Raw genomic sequence first — 18,366 nt, 5'->3', positions numbered from 1 at the left:
GTGAACTTCAGTAGAGGTATACAAGAGTTGAAGAGATGGGCTGCAAAAAGGTGCATCGTTAATGAGATATACATCTTATAATTAACTAGGAATACTTGAAACTTCCTTGTTCAGGTCTAGAAATTGCTTGATTTACACACATATTCCTATTGCAATTAATTAGACTGAGTAAATAAAAGAACAGAGTTTGGCTTGTACGCTACTTCTTACCAAGAACCTTATGATGACTCTAATGTCAATGATGGTATAGTTAGTGCATGACTGCACTTATCCTTGTTCTAGGAAGAAAATCTAGAAGGTAAACTGAAAATGTTTTCTTCATTACATTTGATCAGAATTTGCTTGCAGCACCCAGGCTTTTGCATCACGTCAAGCAATGTAAACACTTGTTTACATTTGTCTGCTCCTGCCAAAGTTCTTTGGTCAGTGTTATAGCAGATTTCTCTTCCTAATGGTAGCTTCTCTGAGTCCTGGGACGGGGTGGAGATCTTGCATCCAAGTTGTAAACTGGTTGTGCATGTGCATGTATGTCATCTGAAGTTTGTTTCTAACTGTGTCGTGTTAGAGAATCTCACTGTTTTGATGTAAAAATTTATTTTTGAACCCTTTTGAATTCCTGCTCTTCAGTTTCCACAGTGCCTTCACAGCCTGATAAACGGGTTTCCAATCCTGAAAAACTCAAAGGCCTGAGCAAGTCAGTACCATCGTTCCTACAGGAAGAGGCAAGTTCCATCTCTGAAATGTTGTAACTAAAACTTGTGATTACTGTGGCATTATGCGCTTGTCAAGTAGTGCTTTCCAAGGTCTGCCGAGTCAGTTTACTGTGGGACCATGGCATGGAGTTTAGCTGGTGGTGTAACAGTCAAGAGATGATCCCAAACAACCTGTGGCTAATTAACCTTTCAGAAGCTTTAGTCCAGTAACTAGAGCTTTATTCTTATTGTACAGCTAAACATACAGAGCATGTTTTGTCTAGGAGATTGAAGCATAGTGAATGCTTGCTGTTATTCCCAAAGGCAATCTCTATCCTTAAACTAACAGGTCTTTTCTATCTTCAGAACAATTAAATGAATTTTTATCTTCAGCCAATTAAAAAGCTTACGTGGGTTTTGAATGAAACAGTGACAAATACTTGACAATCAAAGGACGATATGGACTATATTTGTACTGGTCACAGTAGAAGGGGCTTGGGGATGGTTCATGTTTATATTCTAAGAAGTTGTCAGCGCCCAAATCTGTTCATTCTGCCCCCCAAATTTATCTTTAAAATTGTGATTAGTCACAATACTGTCTTGAGTTATCAAACTCACAGATAGAGTGTATATCTATAAAAATTGCATGTATGTATACTGTGTGCTGGTTCTGCCTTGAAGTTTATTGTCACTGAAGTACCATTTGGCCGATACAAAGCATGAAACTAATGAATGGATAACATAAATCTGGTAGAAATAACAGGTTAGAAATAAACATTGTACACACCATGTAGACATTGTGGTATTAACACTCATTTCTGTGTGCTAATTCAGTTCCGGAATTATTTTAAAAATAATGAAATCTGATAATAACATACTTTCTAATTAAAGAAGAAATACAAAGAAATCTATCTCTTAGGGTACCAGCCTCTTTTCATTCTGCTTAAAAGAGGTAACAGCATAAAAAATTAAGGGTTCTCTACTTGTGAATAGTAACAATATCCTTATGTAACATTTGGAATTAACTTTAAAAAAAAAAGAGAGAAGAAAAATCACACGTCTAGTGTGTTCTGGAGGCATGCAGTCACCCCAGTGCTTAATAATTCCTTGTCTTGGAACTTCCAGATACTCCACAAACCTCCACGAGAAGAGCTTTGACTGTTCCTATCCAGAGAGCAGGCTTTGTGTGAATTAAGGAGAGGGTTGAAAGCAAGCAGAACTGGGTTCAGTCCTGCGTCTTTTCTGCTGACGCACTGCATGGACAGCAGCTAAAATGGTCTTAGGCAAACCGTGTATCCTTCCTCCATAAGAGGGCTTAAGAATTTCCTGTCTTTCAAAGAGTCCATGTAACAGGTCTGATTATTCACACTGCTGACTGTTATTTCACTCCCTGGATTTATTGTGGACATTCCCAAGTAGCGCTCTCCAAAACAATTTTTCTCTCGAGCAGCCTTGCCCTAGGTAGGGTGGATATTAGTCAGTCCTTACCTTTGGCCTCTGAACTGGGGAATAATCCTGGTATAGACGTAGCCAGAGAAGCTGCAATCAACGGATCTTTATAAAGACTTACTCAAACTGAATAGATTCTGTGCTAGATATTTAGATATTATTACGTGCTAAATATTCATTTTCTTAATGGACGTAGAAATTGTTGTTTGCTAATCTTGCATGTGCTAGTAGATCTATGACAGCAGTTCAAAACTGCATAAAGGAGGGGGGAAGCCTTGTAAATTGTTCACAGGTGGAGTACAACAGGGAGATTATGCTTTCCGTAACAGCTCGCATAGGAAGATGCCAAAGCGCACATGGGAAGTAAAGCATCGATTCTTTAGCACAGTGATAGCATGGAGACAGAACGGGGTTGCAAGCCCATAACCCGATAATGACCAAGTAAACCAAAACTGCAGTTCCCTGGTGCAAAAGCAGTGCCCTGTTTGCCCTCTTGCAAGAAAGGCTTTTTGTGAAAGCTGTTCACTATATCCAGCGCTGTTCTATTGGGCCTGTTACCTTCCAGCAAACTGCCTTAAAGATAGAGGCTACAGAATTGATGGTATTCACTATATAAGAGAAAGGGACTGGTGAAAGACCTGAGCGTTATCACTTGCGTAAATTTATGCATGAGAGAGTGAAGTAGAGAAGTTGAATTTGATTGTCCCAATAAAGTTAAGGTACTTTTTCATTCTTATTTGAGATTTAAAACCAAACAAAAAACCTTGTTGCATTGCTGGTTTAAAAAATTTTCAGTGTAGGCTTTCCATCAGAAAAATTCCCTTTCAACGTTTTTTTTTTAAGTGCATGAGCTAATTTAAGAAACATTAATTACTTACGTTGCACTACAAGGGGATTTAAATTGAGGTTTTCACTGAGTCCCAATCTACATTAAAATTCTGTTTGTTGCTTTTTAATGTTCCTTGTGACTATAAAGAACCTACACAGACTTTCTTTCTGTGATGTTTTTGTAGAGTGATGACAGAGAGACAGATACAGCATCAGAAAGCAGTTATTCCCTTGGCAGAATCAAGAAGAGTCCCAGCTCTCTAACCAATCTTAGCGGCTCTTCTGGCATGGCCTCCTTATCCTCTGTATGTAAACCAAAGCCTCATTTTAATGGCACTTCGCTTTTGCTAGTCTCTTCAGGATTGTTTTGCTCCCTCCTTATTCCTCTCATCTTTCTTCCCTTGGCATCTGTCTCCTTCCTTCCCTCTCTATTATGTGAACCCTTGCATGGAATTGCCTAAAAAAAAAAGAAAATAAATCAGTTTCACTTTTTCTTCTTTTCTAGTAATATATTAAACCTGTTCAGGGCTCCGTTGTGCAGTTTACTCTGTAAACACTGAGCAAAGAGGTGGCTTTTACGCTACAAGCATACCTTTGTAGCTGAAAGTAGGGATCGATTTATATAGAACAAACATTTAGAAAAGGAGAGGGGGGGTGGGGTAGAAATAAGTGAAAGAAAGAGACAGTGTTGATGTGTGGGGTGCGTAATCAGGTCCATGAACTAGCTAACCAAAGGTCATTAGTTTATGTGGACTTTATGGGGGAAAAGTAGAATTTTGGGAAAGGATATTGAGATAAAAAAAGGTTGTACATCCTCCTCTTTTTTACATATTTAGTGTTTAATTTTTGGTGTTTTCTTTAAGTATGTAATTCAGTCATACAGGCTTTATCATTAATCTTTTTGTTGGCATTTTCAGAAGGCCTGTTGTCCTAAACCCTTAGCCTCTGCCTTCTGCAAGGAAGATCAGCTCAAGAGATATATAAGTAATATGTCAAGGGCCCGATCACAGGCAATCTCCACATCTACAGCATCCTATCATTTTATTTCTTTTATCTCAATGCAATAAACATCCAATTTTTTTGTAGAAAACCTGGCTTAACACCTTTGATTTACAAATAACTTTCTTTTGTTAATCTGCTTGCTGAGAAGCTTGTGTAATAGTGTCTGCTACATTTCGTTACTAAATCTAAAGGGACACATTTGATTTCTTTACTGTCTGAATTCTGAGCGCAACTTCTACCCTAATCTTGAAGTGTCTGGTAAAATGCAATGCCTGGAAATTTTTTTCTGTTCTTGTATGATACAGGTGAGCGGCAGTCTAATGAGCATCTATAGTGCAGACTTTGGCAATGTTGATGTGAAGGGCAACATCCAGTTTGCTATTGATTACGTAGAACAGCTGAATGAGCTCCACATTTTTATTTGCCAGTGTAAAGACTTGGCAGTGGCAGATGTTAAGCGACAGCGTTCAGACCCGTAAGTACAGTGAACATATTTATTTCCTAATGAAAGTTTTTTGTTTTAATGTGAAAATGGAAAAAACCCATCAGTTTTTTAATCTCTATAACCTGTTGGAGTAAACAACCCAATAAATAACTGAAGAGGCTATAAAAGGTTTTACGGGGTTTTCTACTCTGAACTGAATATAGAATTGTCACCATAGATTGGTACTTACATTAACATGGGAAGCTCAAATTTTTAAGAATGTGAAATTCTCTTTTAAAATTCAACTTTTCCAGATAGTAAATCCTGTTTTGATAAGTTTTCAATAGGATTAGAGCCTATAAATATGATATCTAGGCATACTGTAGTTAAATATTCTGTATTTGTATGTGTTGAGGAAACATTTCAACAGATTCTCCCCTGGTAGAAGGAGGTTAACGTCCCACTTTGGAAACTATAGTTATACTTCACTGCTGTTCCATTTCTTAAATATAACACCTGAACAACATAATGGCTAGTTGAGTGAATTTCTTTTACATTACAAGCAAATATTTGTGTGTTTTGGAAGGGGAAGTGGGAAAGGGTGGAGTCTTTTTTGCTCTTCTAATCAGCCTGTCTAAATTTTAGGTATGTAAAGACCTACCTGCTTCCAGAGAAATATAAGCTGGGCAAACGGAAGACCTCTGTGAAGAAGAAAACTTTTAATCCAGTCTATAATGAAATACTGCGGGTATTTATTAACTATTACTGGACATGAAATACTGTATGCATGAAGCATAAGGAGCTTTACCTTTTAGGCACAGGTCCAGATGTTCTCAGAGGAGACATCTGTGTTAGGATGAGATTGATTGCTCCGTATAAATACCTATATCCTTCCATTGATAGGTTAACTCTGCAGTGTACTCTGGATACAGCACTGAGAACACTGATGGTTGTATACTTCTTGCAAACAGAAGCTAAATATGAGCTTAAGGTGCTTGAAATAAAAAGTCAAAAATGAAGAGAGTTTTGCTTTGAAATAAAGTGAGCAGTTACGGATGCATAAACGCAGACAAGTTTTTCTCTAACGTTGTCACTTTCAGACACAGCATTGATGAAAATCCATCTTGTTTTAACTTTTTTTTTTTTTTCTCATTTCTTTCTCCTGGCAGTATAAAATTGAGAAGGGTCTCCTAAAGAACCAAAGCCTTAATATCTCTGTCTGGCACAATGATACCTTTGGGAGGAATAGCTTTCTTGGTGAAGTGGAGCTGGATTTAGGAACCTGGGACTGGAATGATAAATCCAACAAGCAGATCAACTGGTTTCCACTCAAGCCACGGGTGGGTTAGCTGTTTTGTATTTTCCGCTGTGTAAGTGCAAAATGAAGTCATTATTTAGGCCTGGTCTTGTGTGTTCTGTGGTTTTTGTTGTAGTTATAATCATAAATACCTCTTTGCTGGTGGATGGAACATACAGTTCTGAGGTTTCTATTAGTCTAGTAAGTAACTAGCTATTATAGCAGGACAAACTTTCTCATAGTCTAAGGAGTACGAATTTCAAGGTATTTTTCACCTACATCGTGTTGCTGGCACAGATACCTGAAGACACTTGTTCCCTGAATATGAAGCAAACCTCCTCAGAATATGGAGCAAGTGCAGCAGCATTTTAATATCAGATGTAATTATGTCTTCCATGTCTGTATGCCTCTTGTTTGTTAATGGGTTTCAGCCAAAATCTAAACTTTTAGCTAAGGCGCTACCAGAGGTTCTGGTTTCTTTTATTGTTTTTATGCACACACGCACACCCCTCACCCCCCCAAATTTACTTCATTAGTTCATTCCAAAATTACCTCAATCCAAAGTTTTATAACCTGTAGAGCAAAACAGGAATCCCATGGTAGTCCTTAGCAGTAGTTTAATTCGACTGATTTTAAAACTCCTCTGGGTAGATAAATGTAACCAAATGTGAACGGGTGCCACGATCCACCTACAGATGGTCCATGACTCTCTGAAGTGGTGACAATATCCTTGTGCCTTTTCGCAAGATAACTTTTGCTGAGGCTGATTTTTAGATCAAAACATTCCTACAGAAATGAGTTGAATAAAGTCCGCTTTCTGTTGCACAAAGAGTAAGCTTCCTGATAGAACGAGCATATATTCTAGTTTTAAATAAGTGTACAACTGTGGAAAAGATGCGCCCTCAAAGCCTTTTGGCCTCTCCTGGGTCTTGTTATCTGCTTTAGTAGAAGAGCAGCATATGTGAGGCGATGCCAAGTGGTTAAACTTGCCCTAGAATCTCTCATGTCCTTCAAAACTGAAGGAAAACTAATGGATAAAGAAACAAGAGGAAAAAACCCTGCCTCATATAGAAGTCAAGTTTGTCCCAGTGGAAAACTTTGCATGGGAAACTGTGTGCATAAACTGCAAGGTTTGAGATTTGTGGGATTTTTTTCTTAAATTTTCAGGCTTCAACAATGGCTCTTGAATTAGAAAACAGAGGGGAGATGAAACTGGCCCTCCAGTATGTCCCACACCCTGTTGGAGGTATGCATTGCTGCTTTGCTTGGGTTTGTCAGGCCTCTGGGATTTTTGTTCTCCTTTTTTTCTTAAGAAATCCTGACATCTTGTTTTAACATGAATGTAGAATTTGGTTTTTCTTCTAGAGGATTAAGTCGCTCTGGTCATGAATTTGGTTTGGGATCCAAAGATCACTTTAGGATCTTTTGTTGTTAATGTTACTACAGAAGAAATAACCTCATTGTTATAATCTTAGATTTATAATGCAGTCTGTATGTGTAACCAAATTCTGTTTTCACGCTAGTAATTTTAGAGATTATAAATCATCAGGCAAGTGCTGTGATTTGATAATAAACAATGACAACACACAAAATTCAAGCAATATTAGAAGTAGAAAATAACATTAAGTATTTAGAACCCAGCACTTTATAGCAGTGTGATCTGTTTAATTTAATCTTGTCTGGCAACTGATAACTGGCTGATGTGACAGTGGAGTCAGGTCTTTAATCCAGTCAGTCAGTCAATAAGAGTCAAACATTAAGAGCACGAAGGAGCTTATTGGAAAGTACAAGCAGCAATGAATGCTGACATCACATAAACTGAAGACAAGCTGATCTTATCTAGGAGACTTGGAAAGAGAAGACCAGTAACATGTATTTGTTTAGTTGTAACAGAAGAAAAGTCATTGTATACAGACACGGTGTGATCTTGCAGTACTTTGATGGGATGAAGATTGCAGCTTCAAGGGTATAGCAAGGAACGTTGAATTAAGATTTGAGATAATGAGAACCTAGGACGAATATCACCGCCACAAATGGGCAGGAACTGCTGCATCATAGAAATTACCTTTAAAAGGGATCTACAAGGCTTAATCGGATGTTTTCTTTTATTTTTACAGGCAAGAAGACTCTATCTACTGGTGAGGTCCACATCTGGGTGAAGGAATGCCATGACCTTCCTCTTCTGAGAGGCAACAGGCTCAACTCTTTTATTAAGTGGTAAGAACTGTGGGTGGAGTCATGAAACAGGGTGGCCTAGTGATGCTACTTTTGTGCTTTCTTATCTCCATTTTTCTATATTCAAATTAAAACCCACCTAATTACTTTCTGATTCTCCTTCATTGTAATGCAAATTTTCCTGCTGGGCTTACAGCTTCAAGGTGCTGGGTATATTCCACCAAGTAAATCATACTGGGAGAACTGCGTAATTGCTACTCTTTCATTTTCTCTGCTCAAGTTACTTGGTGAAAGGGTTAGTCAAAAACTCTACCTCCTTTTATTTGCACTTAAACAAAGCGTGTTTGTGGAAGAGTATGGTTTAGCTTAGCAAATTGTGGGAGGGGAGAGAAGCAAGAAGCATAGCTGTATTTCTTCCTCCTTCCTTTCCACATACGGACTGAAAATGTAAAGAGACAAGAATAACGAGACGGTTGGGAAATCTCTGGCAGCAACAAAAAGGTTTCAGTGTCATTAGTGATAATACAGCAAATAAACTCACTTGTGCCTCTTCCCCACCTGACTTCCCCTTCCCGCCCATCCTCTGGAGCACAAGGGTGGATACATGCTGCCAGTATTTCTTGGAAGGGACTGAAAATGCAACCTTTGACTTCATCTCCATGCTGCTAATGCATCTTTGGTCACTTTCTAACAGCAAAGGACAGTTTTAATTAATAGGTTTTGCCTATTCAGTATGTTTAGTGCAGGCTATGCTGGGCAAGTGCCAACTGACAATGCTTTTTTTTTTTTTTCTGAAGTACCATTCTTCCAGATACTAGCAGAAAAAGTCGTCAGAAAACAAGAACCGTGGCAAAAACTACAAACCCAGTATTCAACCACACCATGGTCTACGATGGCTTTAGACCCGAAGATTTGAAAGAAGCCTGCATAGAACTCACAGTCTGGGATCACAACAAACTAGCCAACCACTTTCTGGGAGGTCTCAGGATAGGCCTTGGAACAGGTACTGGACAATTAACACATTAATCTTTAATTTAAAAAATACAGTCTCTCCTTTTGTTCCTCTTACTTTCCGTTCCTTCTCTTTTTGCAAAAATCACTGAACAGCTTTTCAGTTATTTACTGAAGTGTTTCATTCAGTGACTTACCTGTTCTTCAGTGCAGGTCCTGACATGTAAATAACAGCAGTGTTACGGGGGTTAGGATGACTGACAAGTAAGAAGTAGTATTAGAAATAAACCTTTGTCTGCCCTGTGTTGTACCTGGTACTGTTTGAAATACAAGAATATGCTATTCCTGCATCCAAAATCTTGATAACATCTTACCCAGTTTTTGCATGTGTGAATTTGTATGTGGTGTGCAGACAGTATTGGGTGGAGCTAAAAGGATGGACCGGGAACGCATGATAAGATGTGAAGTCATTGGATAGGAAAACTTACAAATGCAAACAAGTTTTTAGCAATATAAGATGTGCAGATAGAATTGTATGTTTTCCCTATCGTTATATTTGTCCCTTTCATTGCCCTCTCTGGTCTGAGGGGAGGATGCATTTGGAGTCTTTTCAAGCAAATGCAAGAAAAAATTACTCTTCCCAAATTTACATCACCCAAATAACCTAAAATACAAATTAGGATAGTAAATCTCAATTTGAATTGTAGTGTACCCAAGGTTGTATTTCAGTTCAAAATCAGTGTCCTGTTTATTCTTAAACCCTCTCAGATGTTAATCGCCCATACATCTTTCTCCTTGGGATTGTAGAAAAAAGACTAAGGATAACAAGGAGGAAAAAAAACCTGGAGAAAGGTGAAGTTTCCCTGTGAAACATTGTATTTGACAGAATTGTTCAAGTGTAAAAACGTAGAATTGGATCTTCAAAGAACTAGGTCAGCTACCTGAGGAGGTGAAACTGTTCTAGAAGACAGACAAATTTGCTTGTCTGCTCTCAGCTCTGCAGCATGTTAACTAATGTTTCTCTCAAACCTGATGTTTTTCTAGGCAAAAGCTATGGAACTGCAGTGGACTGGATGGATTCTACCTCAGAGGAAACCGCCCTTTGGGAGAAGATGATAAACTCGCCAAACACATGGATAGAAGATACGCTTCCTCTCAGGATGCTAATGGTGGCAAAATTGACAAAATGAGGTGGTGTTTTAATTGCTAGTGTCAAAAAGAAACCTTGGGAATTAAATTAAAGGTGTGGGGGTGAGACTTGGAAGAACACAGGAGCTCTTTTGACAGTCTCTGCTCCGTTGCTGTTCTGGTTTTGTACTGTCAAATGTCACTTTTTATTTCAAATTAAACTTCTGCCTGCAGATTACTATGTAAATTTAAGGGATTCTTTTATTTCGTATTCACTGACAATGACTTCAAGAAAGAAGGCACTTACAGAATTCAGTGGCAGAGCTGTGATACCTGGAGGCTTGTTCTGGAGAACAGAAGCATTGCTGATCCCATATATAAATCTAAATTACAGGGGAAAAAAAACAACAAAAAAACCCCCAAAAATGCACAAGTCAACTCTTTCTGTATACTGCTCGGATTGCTCATGGAGCATTAGTAATAAGATAGCAGGGTGCATTGCCTTCACGCTTATTAGTCAGTGTCTGTATCCTCGTTACAGCCTGTCAGATCTCTCCAGCAAGGAGTATGAGCATGAAGAATATTTTTTTTTTTTTGAAAGTTCCTTTATGTGTAGTTGTACATTCTAAGATATGAAAGTCACTTCTATAAGGAAAGAGGCATTACATGAAGTGGTACTGTGGGTGTCCTATTCTGTGAGGTGCAGAGGACTTCATTCCAATGTACTATAAGAAATCAGGGTAATGAAAAGTTTGCTTATATGTGTTGTCTTGCTCGTATACGAACCTCACCCTTAAATGCTGAAGGCATAGGGGGCAAACTTTTTTTTTATTCAAATGCTACTCTAAAGAATCTAAACCTGCCAATTTTAGCGATGACAAACGTGTTGGCTATTTATTCTGTAAAGCGTACTGCGCCTGTACCCTATCTATCAGCTTGGGGTTTTTTGCAGGAAATAATTTATCTGTGCTTCAGCGCCACCGTCAGGAGAACGCTGGGATGGCGGTGGTGGTGGTGGCGCGGGCTTTGCACCATAGCAAATAAGACTGGGATGCGTAACCTGTAGAAATGCATGCTACTAAAGATAGATAAAATGCATAAAATACAAAATGTATTGCTTTTTTTTTTTTAAATAAAAGCGGCCTATTAAAGCTAAATAGGAATTCGTTGTTTATTAAAATGCAGTGCTTATGTTAGCAATTCAGCATGCGATATAACAATATGCAGACAGAACATTTCAGACAATAAATGCGTGTTTATTTGCTCCAAGTGTGTAGGTCTAACAGCTGGTGAAATCTTGCACCTCAGAGCAGAGAGAAGGGGGGTCCTCCCAGCTCCAACTCAGTCGCTTAATTTAATCACAGACATTTAAAAGCTCCTCAGTATTTATTATACACTATGAATGGAAAAAAGGAAAGGTGCTATTCAACCTGCTGGGGAACCCGCTTTCTCTCTCATCAGCCAGGCAGCCTGGGGAGATTACCGATGCCAAAAGCAGTTGTCAGGCTTGATACCTTACTGCTGCCAGTGCTTCTGCAGATTCCGCTTTGCCAGATACGTACACAACGTTATTCTTGTGTGACTGGGGAACAGTGTGCATATTGTGCTTTGGAACAAGGTATTTGTACTTCAATGGTACAGTATTCTTAAACAGCCACCTCGGAAAGGGTGGTGAGTCTGGAAAAGCAGAGAGGCACCTCGTTTACTTGTATTCACTGCCTATAGGAATCCCTTTTCCCCTGAAAAAGTAGGTTGCTGTGAACACGACCTACAACTTCACGGGTTTAAAGTTTTTTGGTGGTTGTTGCATTTTCTGCAAAGCTTAAATGCATATTGCTGTGTCAAAACGGCTTTGGGACTTCAGCCGTAGGGATGGTGGGGTCGGGGGCTCTAGATCTGCAGGCAATCTGCTGTCTTCTAACTATCAAAATTTTGTACAGTGTAAACTTGACTGGCATCAAAATCAAACATTTGGTTTGTGACAGTGTCCATCTCTTTGTCTTTTGGCAAAGTAGAACATCTTCTGTCTCACTGCTCTCGAACCATCCTAGGAGCCAGACACAGCACTTTGTCAGTATCTCAGAAGACGCTGCTTACTGCTACACAGAAGGGATCAAAACTAGGTTTAAATTTCAAAAACCTACCTGAACATGAACATAATAAGATTTACTTCTGCACTGCACTTGTAATTAGTGTTATTAACTAATGGCACAGCAGTATTATGTACTCATCTAGATTAATCCAGAAACTGAGACAAGTAACAAAAATGGGCCCTTTAGTACAAAAATTCAGATTTCCTCCCTAGTTCTTAATACCTTTTTTTCAGCATATGCAGAAAGTGGAGACTACTACAGGTAAACCTATAAGGATAGCTGTCACCACACGCCAGTGAGTCTTCCTCGTGCTTCCAATTTTACCGGAGGTCAGTGGAGGCAGTTACAGTGGTGTCTGTGAAAAGTATACCAGCGCTTAACAACACTTGATATTTTAAAGTTATTGTTATCATGGTGAGTCTGCATCAAGCTATAGATCTTAAAGATTTTTAACAGAGCTTTAGCACCTGTGCTTATCTTTTTACTTTTTTTTTTTTTTTACTATTGTCATACACAAGAAAAGTCAAAGCTGTCCTGGTGAGATGAACTTCAGTAGAAGGTAAAATTACAAACCAAGCTGCTTTATCCGTGGAAAAAGTACTTTGATCACCCTATTCATGCTGTAGGATTTAATTATAGAGTAGAAACATTACAATTTCACCTCCCGCTAAAGGATATTATGTTGATTTATTAAAAGAAGTGCTTGAAGGTAATGGCTGCATCTAATCATGTAAAACAGCAGGGATTCTGTATTGAAAACATCCACCTAAAGTAATGCAAAATGTACTTATTTAAAAAAGTTACTGGTATTTTTTGACATTCCTCTGAACATGGTTTATGTAAAAAATACAGCTTTCCACCAAATTCCTAGTCATTCCTACTTACAGCAGTAGCTTCCAGATCGATAATATGCTGATAGAGAAATGCAAGTTTAAGGAGTCGATTAGGACAAAAGGTTTTAAGAAACTAGTTTCTTCGCTCTACAGTCAAAAGGAAAGGTTTTAGTCCTCCATAACCAAAACTTTAAAGGTGTATAGTTAGTTACTCACTAAAGGGCAGTTTGATAAATTAATAGTTTTGCTTTGATTCTTAATTCCCATTCGCCTTTATGACACAGCAGCCATACTGCTAAAATGTCTTTATGTATATTCTTCCTTGCCCAGACAAACAAACGGGAGAAACACACCACTTCCCCCTGCGCGTTCACTTCACAAGCTCATCTTTGCTTTAGGCTGGAATGGCGTATTTTTGGTACACATACATCTATATGCGTGTGTGTTCTAAATTACACCATCTTTACTTCCTATAAACCAGGCTTCAAAGTTGCAGCTCTCCTTTCATGCTCCATGTTCGGAACCCTCCCATTCCTTTTCCTACCTACCATTTCTGCATAAGCCTGAGCCGGTGCGGTGACTCACATCACTTTGATTTCACCCATTTTGAAGGATCTGGTACTGCGCCCTCATTGTCTTCTTGGCTTCAAATCCTTTACCCACATCACTCATTCCTCTTTGCTTCATATCCTTTTCCAGTGGAGTCAGCGAAACCCGCATCTGACTTTTTTTTTTTTCTTACAGCTCCAATTTTTTTTTCCCCTTCCCAATCCTATCTGCCAGATTCTTCACTAACTACTGAATAAAGCTGCAGGTTGTTCAGGGCAAGGGCTGTGTCTTTACTTACCGCAGACCTTCAGCACATTCTGAGGAGGTTGGGGCCCACTATTCTGATCTCCTCTGGCACATGCAAGGTGTGAGCCCAGAGAGACTTCTGGAAATTGTCCACCAAATCTGGGCACTTCTGGGAGCGTCAGCAGTGTTTGTTTGCTAAGAAACGCTCCCAGCTCTTCCGGCTGCTCTCTTGTGGGGTAGCCCAGTCCCAGCTGGCCTGGATGAAGGCACGAGCTCTGGGGTGATGGGATCAGCCTCTTATCTCCATGGAGACAGAAACCCCACAGCAGGAGTGGCAACAAACGGTCAGGGGAAAGAAAACACCTGGTAAGAAAACATTTTTCTCCTCTTAAAAGCTGCTCTTCATTGTGTCTCCACTGGATGGCCTGAACTTTTTAGTCCTTCCTCCTCTCCTCCATTATTTCCAAATGTTTTGGGGGGATCCAAGGGAGCAACAGCGGTGGGGGAGTGCAGGACGGTGGAGACAGGGTTAGCGTCCCTACCGACGGTCAGCGCTGTGCAGCTCTGAGGCTGCCCAGGCTTCACACGCGTTAGCTTATTTCGGTTGTACGTTGTTTTTTGTCCTTCCTTTAAGCTGGCTCCTTCCCACGTCCAGTCAAAGCCCAGGGATTCGCAAAACCTGACTGTCAGCGTGCTGTTTCATGTGCTGTGTAGTTCCAGGTCCGTGCCTGAATGGAAAACTTGCAGATCCGTTTTAGGCTAACTTTTCATACGTGTGGGTGGCGTGCCGTATGATTAGGCACCAATAATGATCCTGGTGCCAATGTAATATTTATTTTTCCCTTATTTTACACAAGGAACCAAACTTTTGAAATTACATGCCTAAAATAATGCAGCAAAATGAGTGTCAAATGATGAACCATTCCTCCGGGCAGAAAGCCTTCGTACCACAGGGCATTCAATAATTATGAGCATTGTATAGATCTTTTATTTTATTCATAAATCGCTAATCATGGGATGAGGCTATTCAGTTATTTTTAATGAGCAATATACTGTTAAAATCTAAAAAATCAATTAGAAGTTTGATGTAACATGTTTTACTTGCATTTATAATAGCAGATCTGAAGGAGAAAACAAAGGCGGAGGAAAAGGATTGCTTAAGGAATTATTTACAGCTTTACTGCTTACAAGCTTTTTACCTAAATATAATAGTACTTCTTGTAGCTACAACAACAGTGCTTTGAGAAAGAATAATTAGCAAAGCTAGTAATCAGCAAATGAATAGGCTCGCATAAATACTAAGCCTACATTCTTTGCTCCTGCATCATCGAGCCTGGCACCCTTCTCCTCAGTCTGCCTGGCTGAAGCAGGCGGGGAGGGCTACAGGCTGCCCATGGTTCCAGGAGCTCCTGTCCCCTCACACTGGTCTCCTCTGGACTTCCAGAGACACTCCACCAGCTTATTGCAGTGGTGTTGGCCATACAGCCGTTGGGTACTGTTTAATTATGCTGAATGTCACTAAGAGAAGCGGTCACTATAAAATTTTATCTTCTCTTTGTGTGAGACAGGGGCTCCATGGCTCAGGATGAGAGAGAGGCAGGGATGGTCAACTCAGGTGATCCAGAGATGGGCAAAGACATGGAAGATCTGCCAAAAGACCTGGAGGAACTCCATGAGAGCCCCGAAGAGAAGAGCAGTGAGAAAGTCCTGCTGCATTCGCGCCTAGAACAGCAGCATCACCTTATCTGTATACTGAAGAAAAAAGCAGATGATGCACGCAAACGCTGCAGAGACCTGGAGCAGCTCAACATGGAGCTGGAGAAACTGAGGACAGAGGATGCAGTGAAAATGAAAACCCAGAGCCAACGGATCCAGCAGTTGGAGGAGCGCTTCATGGATCTGGCCAACAATCATGAAAAAATGATCCAGTTCAAGAACGAACATAGGAAACGTCATGTGCAGCTGCTGGAGGAGAACAAGCGCCTGCGGCAGGAGAACGAAGTGCTCTTCAGCCATACAGTGAGGGAGAAGGAAGCTGACGTGCTCCAGCTCGCTGCCCAGGCCAGAAAGCTCTCGCAGCAGTTAGACTCCCTCCAGAAGAAATGTGCTTCTGAGAGTTGCAGAGCCCAGGAGAGAGAAAAGGAGCTGCTGGAAGCTCAGAGCCAGAAAACAAGTGCCTATGCCTGGGAAGTCGATTCACTAAAAAACCAGCTGCAATGCCTACAGGAGAAGCACCAACAAACTGTTGTGCAGCTACAGCACGCAGAGAGTCAGCAGCGGGCTCAGGGCAGCGAGCTCCAGGCCAAGCTGGAGAGGGCCAACGAGGAAAAAGAGCAACTACTGAACCTGGCCATGGAGCGGGGCAAAGCTCTGCAAGATAAGCAACGGGAAATCGAGCAGCTGGGGAAGAAGCTGGAGACTGCGCAAAAAGCCAAGCAGAGAGCAGGAAAGCACCTCGTGAAAGAGGCAGCAGCAGTGGACAATGATCTGAAGGTCCAAGAGCTCCAACAACAGCTCAAAAGCAGCAAGCAGGCATACAACGAGCTCTCGCTGCAGTTCGACGCTTACAGAAAGCACAGTATGGATTTACTGACTAAAGAAAAAGCGCTGAATATCAAACTCCGTCATTTTATTGTGTAACTGCAGTTCTCGTCTCAGCAGGTGCCTCTACTGTAACACACCACTGCATTCTGTTCCTCTCCATCAGACCATCTTCTGATTTCTCTGTAATGTACTTACCAGCTTAAATCCTCCTCAAAGGACTGTTCTCTAGCCTTTTTCTTTTTGTTACAGTTTTACCTAAGTAAGAGCTCTACACTGTTAAATCTGAACGGGGATTGTTGAACTAGTCAAACTTGTGACGTGACAGATTAGGGTGGAAAACGTAAAACATTAATTTGATTTATTTGGTCCTAACCTGTGCTGTATCATAGATTTTAATTTTTTACAGTTAAAAGCACATTATTTTCCAAGGTAGACCAAAGCCCCAACCCTTAGCCTTTTGCGTTTGATTCTCCACTGAAGTTCAACAGAGGGCGGGCATGGAAGTGGCAACACCGAGGCTCCAAGAAAGAAATCCCACCTAGCAATATCTATGTCATAAGCAGTCATGATTCAGCAGCTTAACACGTCAGAGCACTAATATCATACGGCACCCGACACTCAAGCAAATTCTTGTGTATATCTAGTAGCCTTGTGTGTTTCCACAGTTGTTTTAGTCTTATTTAATCATAGAATCATACAATGGTTTAGGTTGGAAAGGACCTTGAAGATCATCGAGTTCCAACCCCCCTGTCATGGGCAGGGACACCTCCCCCCAGACCAGGTTGCTCAAAGCCCCATCCAACCTGGCCTTGAACCCCTCCAGGGATGGGGCAGCCACAGCTTCTCTGGGCAACCTGTTCCAGTGCCTCACCACCCTCACAGTGAAAAATTTGTTTCTGGTATCTATTCTAGATCTCCCCTCTTCCAGTTTGAAGCCATTCCCCCTCATCCTATCACTACATGCCCTTGTAAAAAGTCCTTTGCCCAGCTCTCCTGTAGGCCCCCTTTAGGTACCAGAAGGGTACCAGAAGGCCACAATAAGATCTCCCCGGAGCCTTCTCTTCTCCAGACTGAATGTCATAGCATTATTTATATCCCTGTTCAGCTCAAAATAAATTGACAGGTCTTTGGGTGATTTCAATAGTCTTTGAAACAGGCTGAGGTTCTAGATGTTCTGCCCATTTAAGTGTTTTCTGTTTTTTAGGTGTTTTCTGTAGAGAAAATAGTTGTGATGCACAAAATGGAAGGGTGTATGTCTGACAATTTTTGGCAAAAAAATTCTTCCCTTTACTGTCAGCACTCTCTCGTGCCTCTTGCCCAGCCAAGGAGGAGGTTTTGGCTGCTGAGTTTCAGCTCCTGTTTTCTAACTCTCCGACAAGAAAAACCAAAACATGATGGGCCAAATGGCATCCCTACCTGGGCTGTAGGCAACTGCCTCAAGAGCTTTCCAGGTTCTTTCCCATGTGTGTGTGTATACATACTGTGGGGTAACGCAACACTGGGGCAGTTGTTTGGGTAGCTCTTGGGCCTGAGCACCTACAGAGCAGCAGCACTGCATTAAACTTGGTATCTGGTGAGCCACGTGTTCAGAAGTGCATAGAAACAGCCAGAAGATCCTTCCAGCTTGCGACCAGTTCATCTCAAGGACTTACTGAACCAGATGTTGCTTCTAAATAAGTAGTAGCTCTCAACGGACTTGTCTTCTGAACTTCTCTGGACTCTCCTTGAACAAAGCCAGGTGAGAAGTACTGCTCCACTGCCTGCTGCAGGACAGACCACAGCCTTTCTTTAGATCCTGGTTCCTACGGGTGTCATTCCACACCACTTTTATGGACCACATCCACACTTTTCAAGCATCTTTTCCCCCTAATGTGCCCACCCCAATGCACATTAAATTGCCCTAAATGCAGGCATCTGCAGTGCAAACACCAACAGATCCAGGCTACAAACTAGGGCTGCGGTCTGAGAGGAAGGGATATAAGTAGGAAAGAACAAGTAGGACTTGAGTTGGCTGCTCTGTTTTAATTAGTCGGTATGCAGCAAGGAGTGCCCGTTTCCCTCTGGTGCCTGCAGGAGTGCCTAAAACCAGGCACCCAAATAGTCTAAATCTGGGCAGGAGCCACCCAGTCACTGTGTGACGCACACCCAGCCCAGC

General features: G+C 40.9%; 2 protein-coding genes across 2 annotated transcripts in view; both read left to right on the top strand.

Annotated features, from left to right (window-relative positions):
- Positions 1-10,197, top strand: part of SYTL2 (synaptotagmin-like 2) — a 44,791-nt gene extending 34,594 nt beyond the window's left edge. Inside the window, exons 11-19 of the mRNA XM_009881203.1 lie at positions 628-722; positions 3,155-3,274; positions 4,277-4,446; positions 5,041-5,143; positions 5,565-5,735; positions 6,860-6,938; positions 7,810-7,909; positions 8,665-8,870; positions 9,863-10,197. Coding sequence (XP_009879505.1) covers positions 628-722; positions 3,155-3,274; positions 4,277-4,446; positions 5,041-5,143; positions 5,565-5,735; positions 6,860-6,938; positions 7,810-7,909; positions 8,665-8,870; positions 9,863-10,008 — 1,190 coding nt within the window. The 3' untranslated portion in view covers positions 10,009-10,197. The remainder of the gene's footprint in view (positions 1-627; positions 723-3,154; positions 3,275-4,276; positions 4,447-5,040; positions 5,144-5,564; positions 5,736-6,859; positions 6,939-7,809; positions 7,910-8,664; positions 8,871-9,862) is intronic.
- A 5,045-nt stretch (positions 10,198-15,242) lies between these two features.
- CCDC89 (coiled-coil domain containing 89) lies at positions 15,243-16,307 on the top strand. The gene has a single exon (XM_009881250.1). It carries the CDS (start codon positions 15,243-15,245, stop codon positions 16,305-16,307), a length of 1,065 nt encoding a protein of 354 aa, XP_009879552.1.
- Positions 16,308-18,366: the final 2,059 nt, after the last annotated feature.

The sequence above is a fragment of the Charadrius vociferus genome, unplaced genomic scaffold (assembly GCF_000708025.1).
Source record: "Charadrius vociferus isolate BGI_N301 unplaced genomic scaffold, ASM70802v2 scaffold1, whole genome shotgun sequence".
Lineage (NCBI taxonomy): Eukaryota > Metazoa > Chordata > Aves > Charadriiformes > Charadriidae > Charadrius > Charadrius vociferus.
This window is presented reverse-complemented; position numbering and strand designations above follow the sequence as displayed.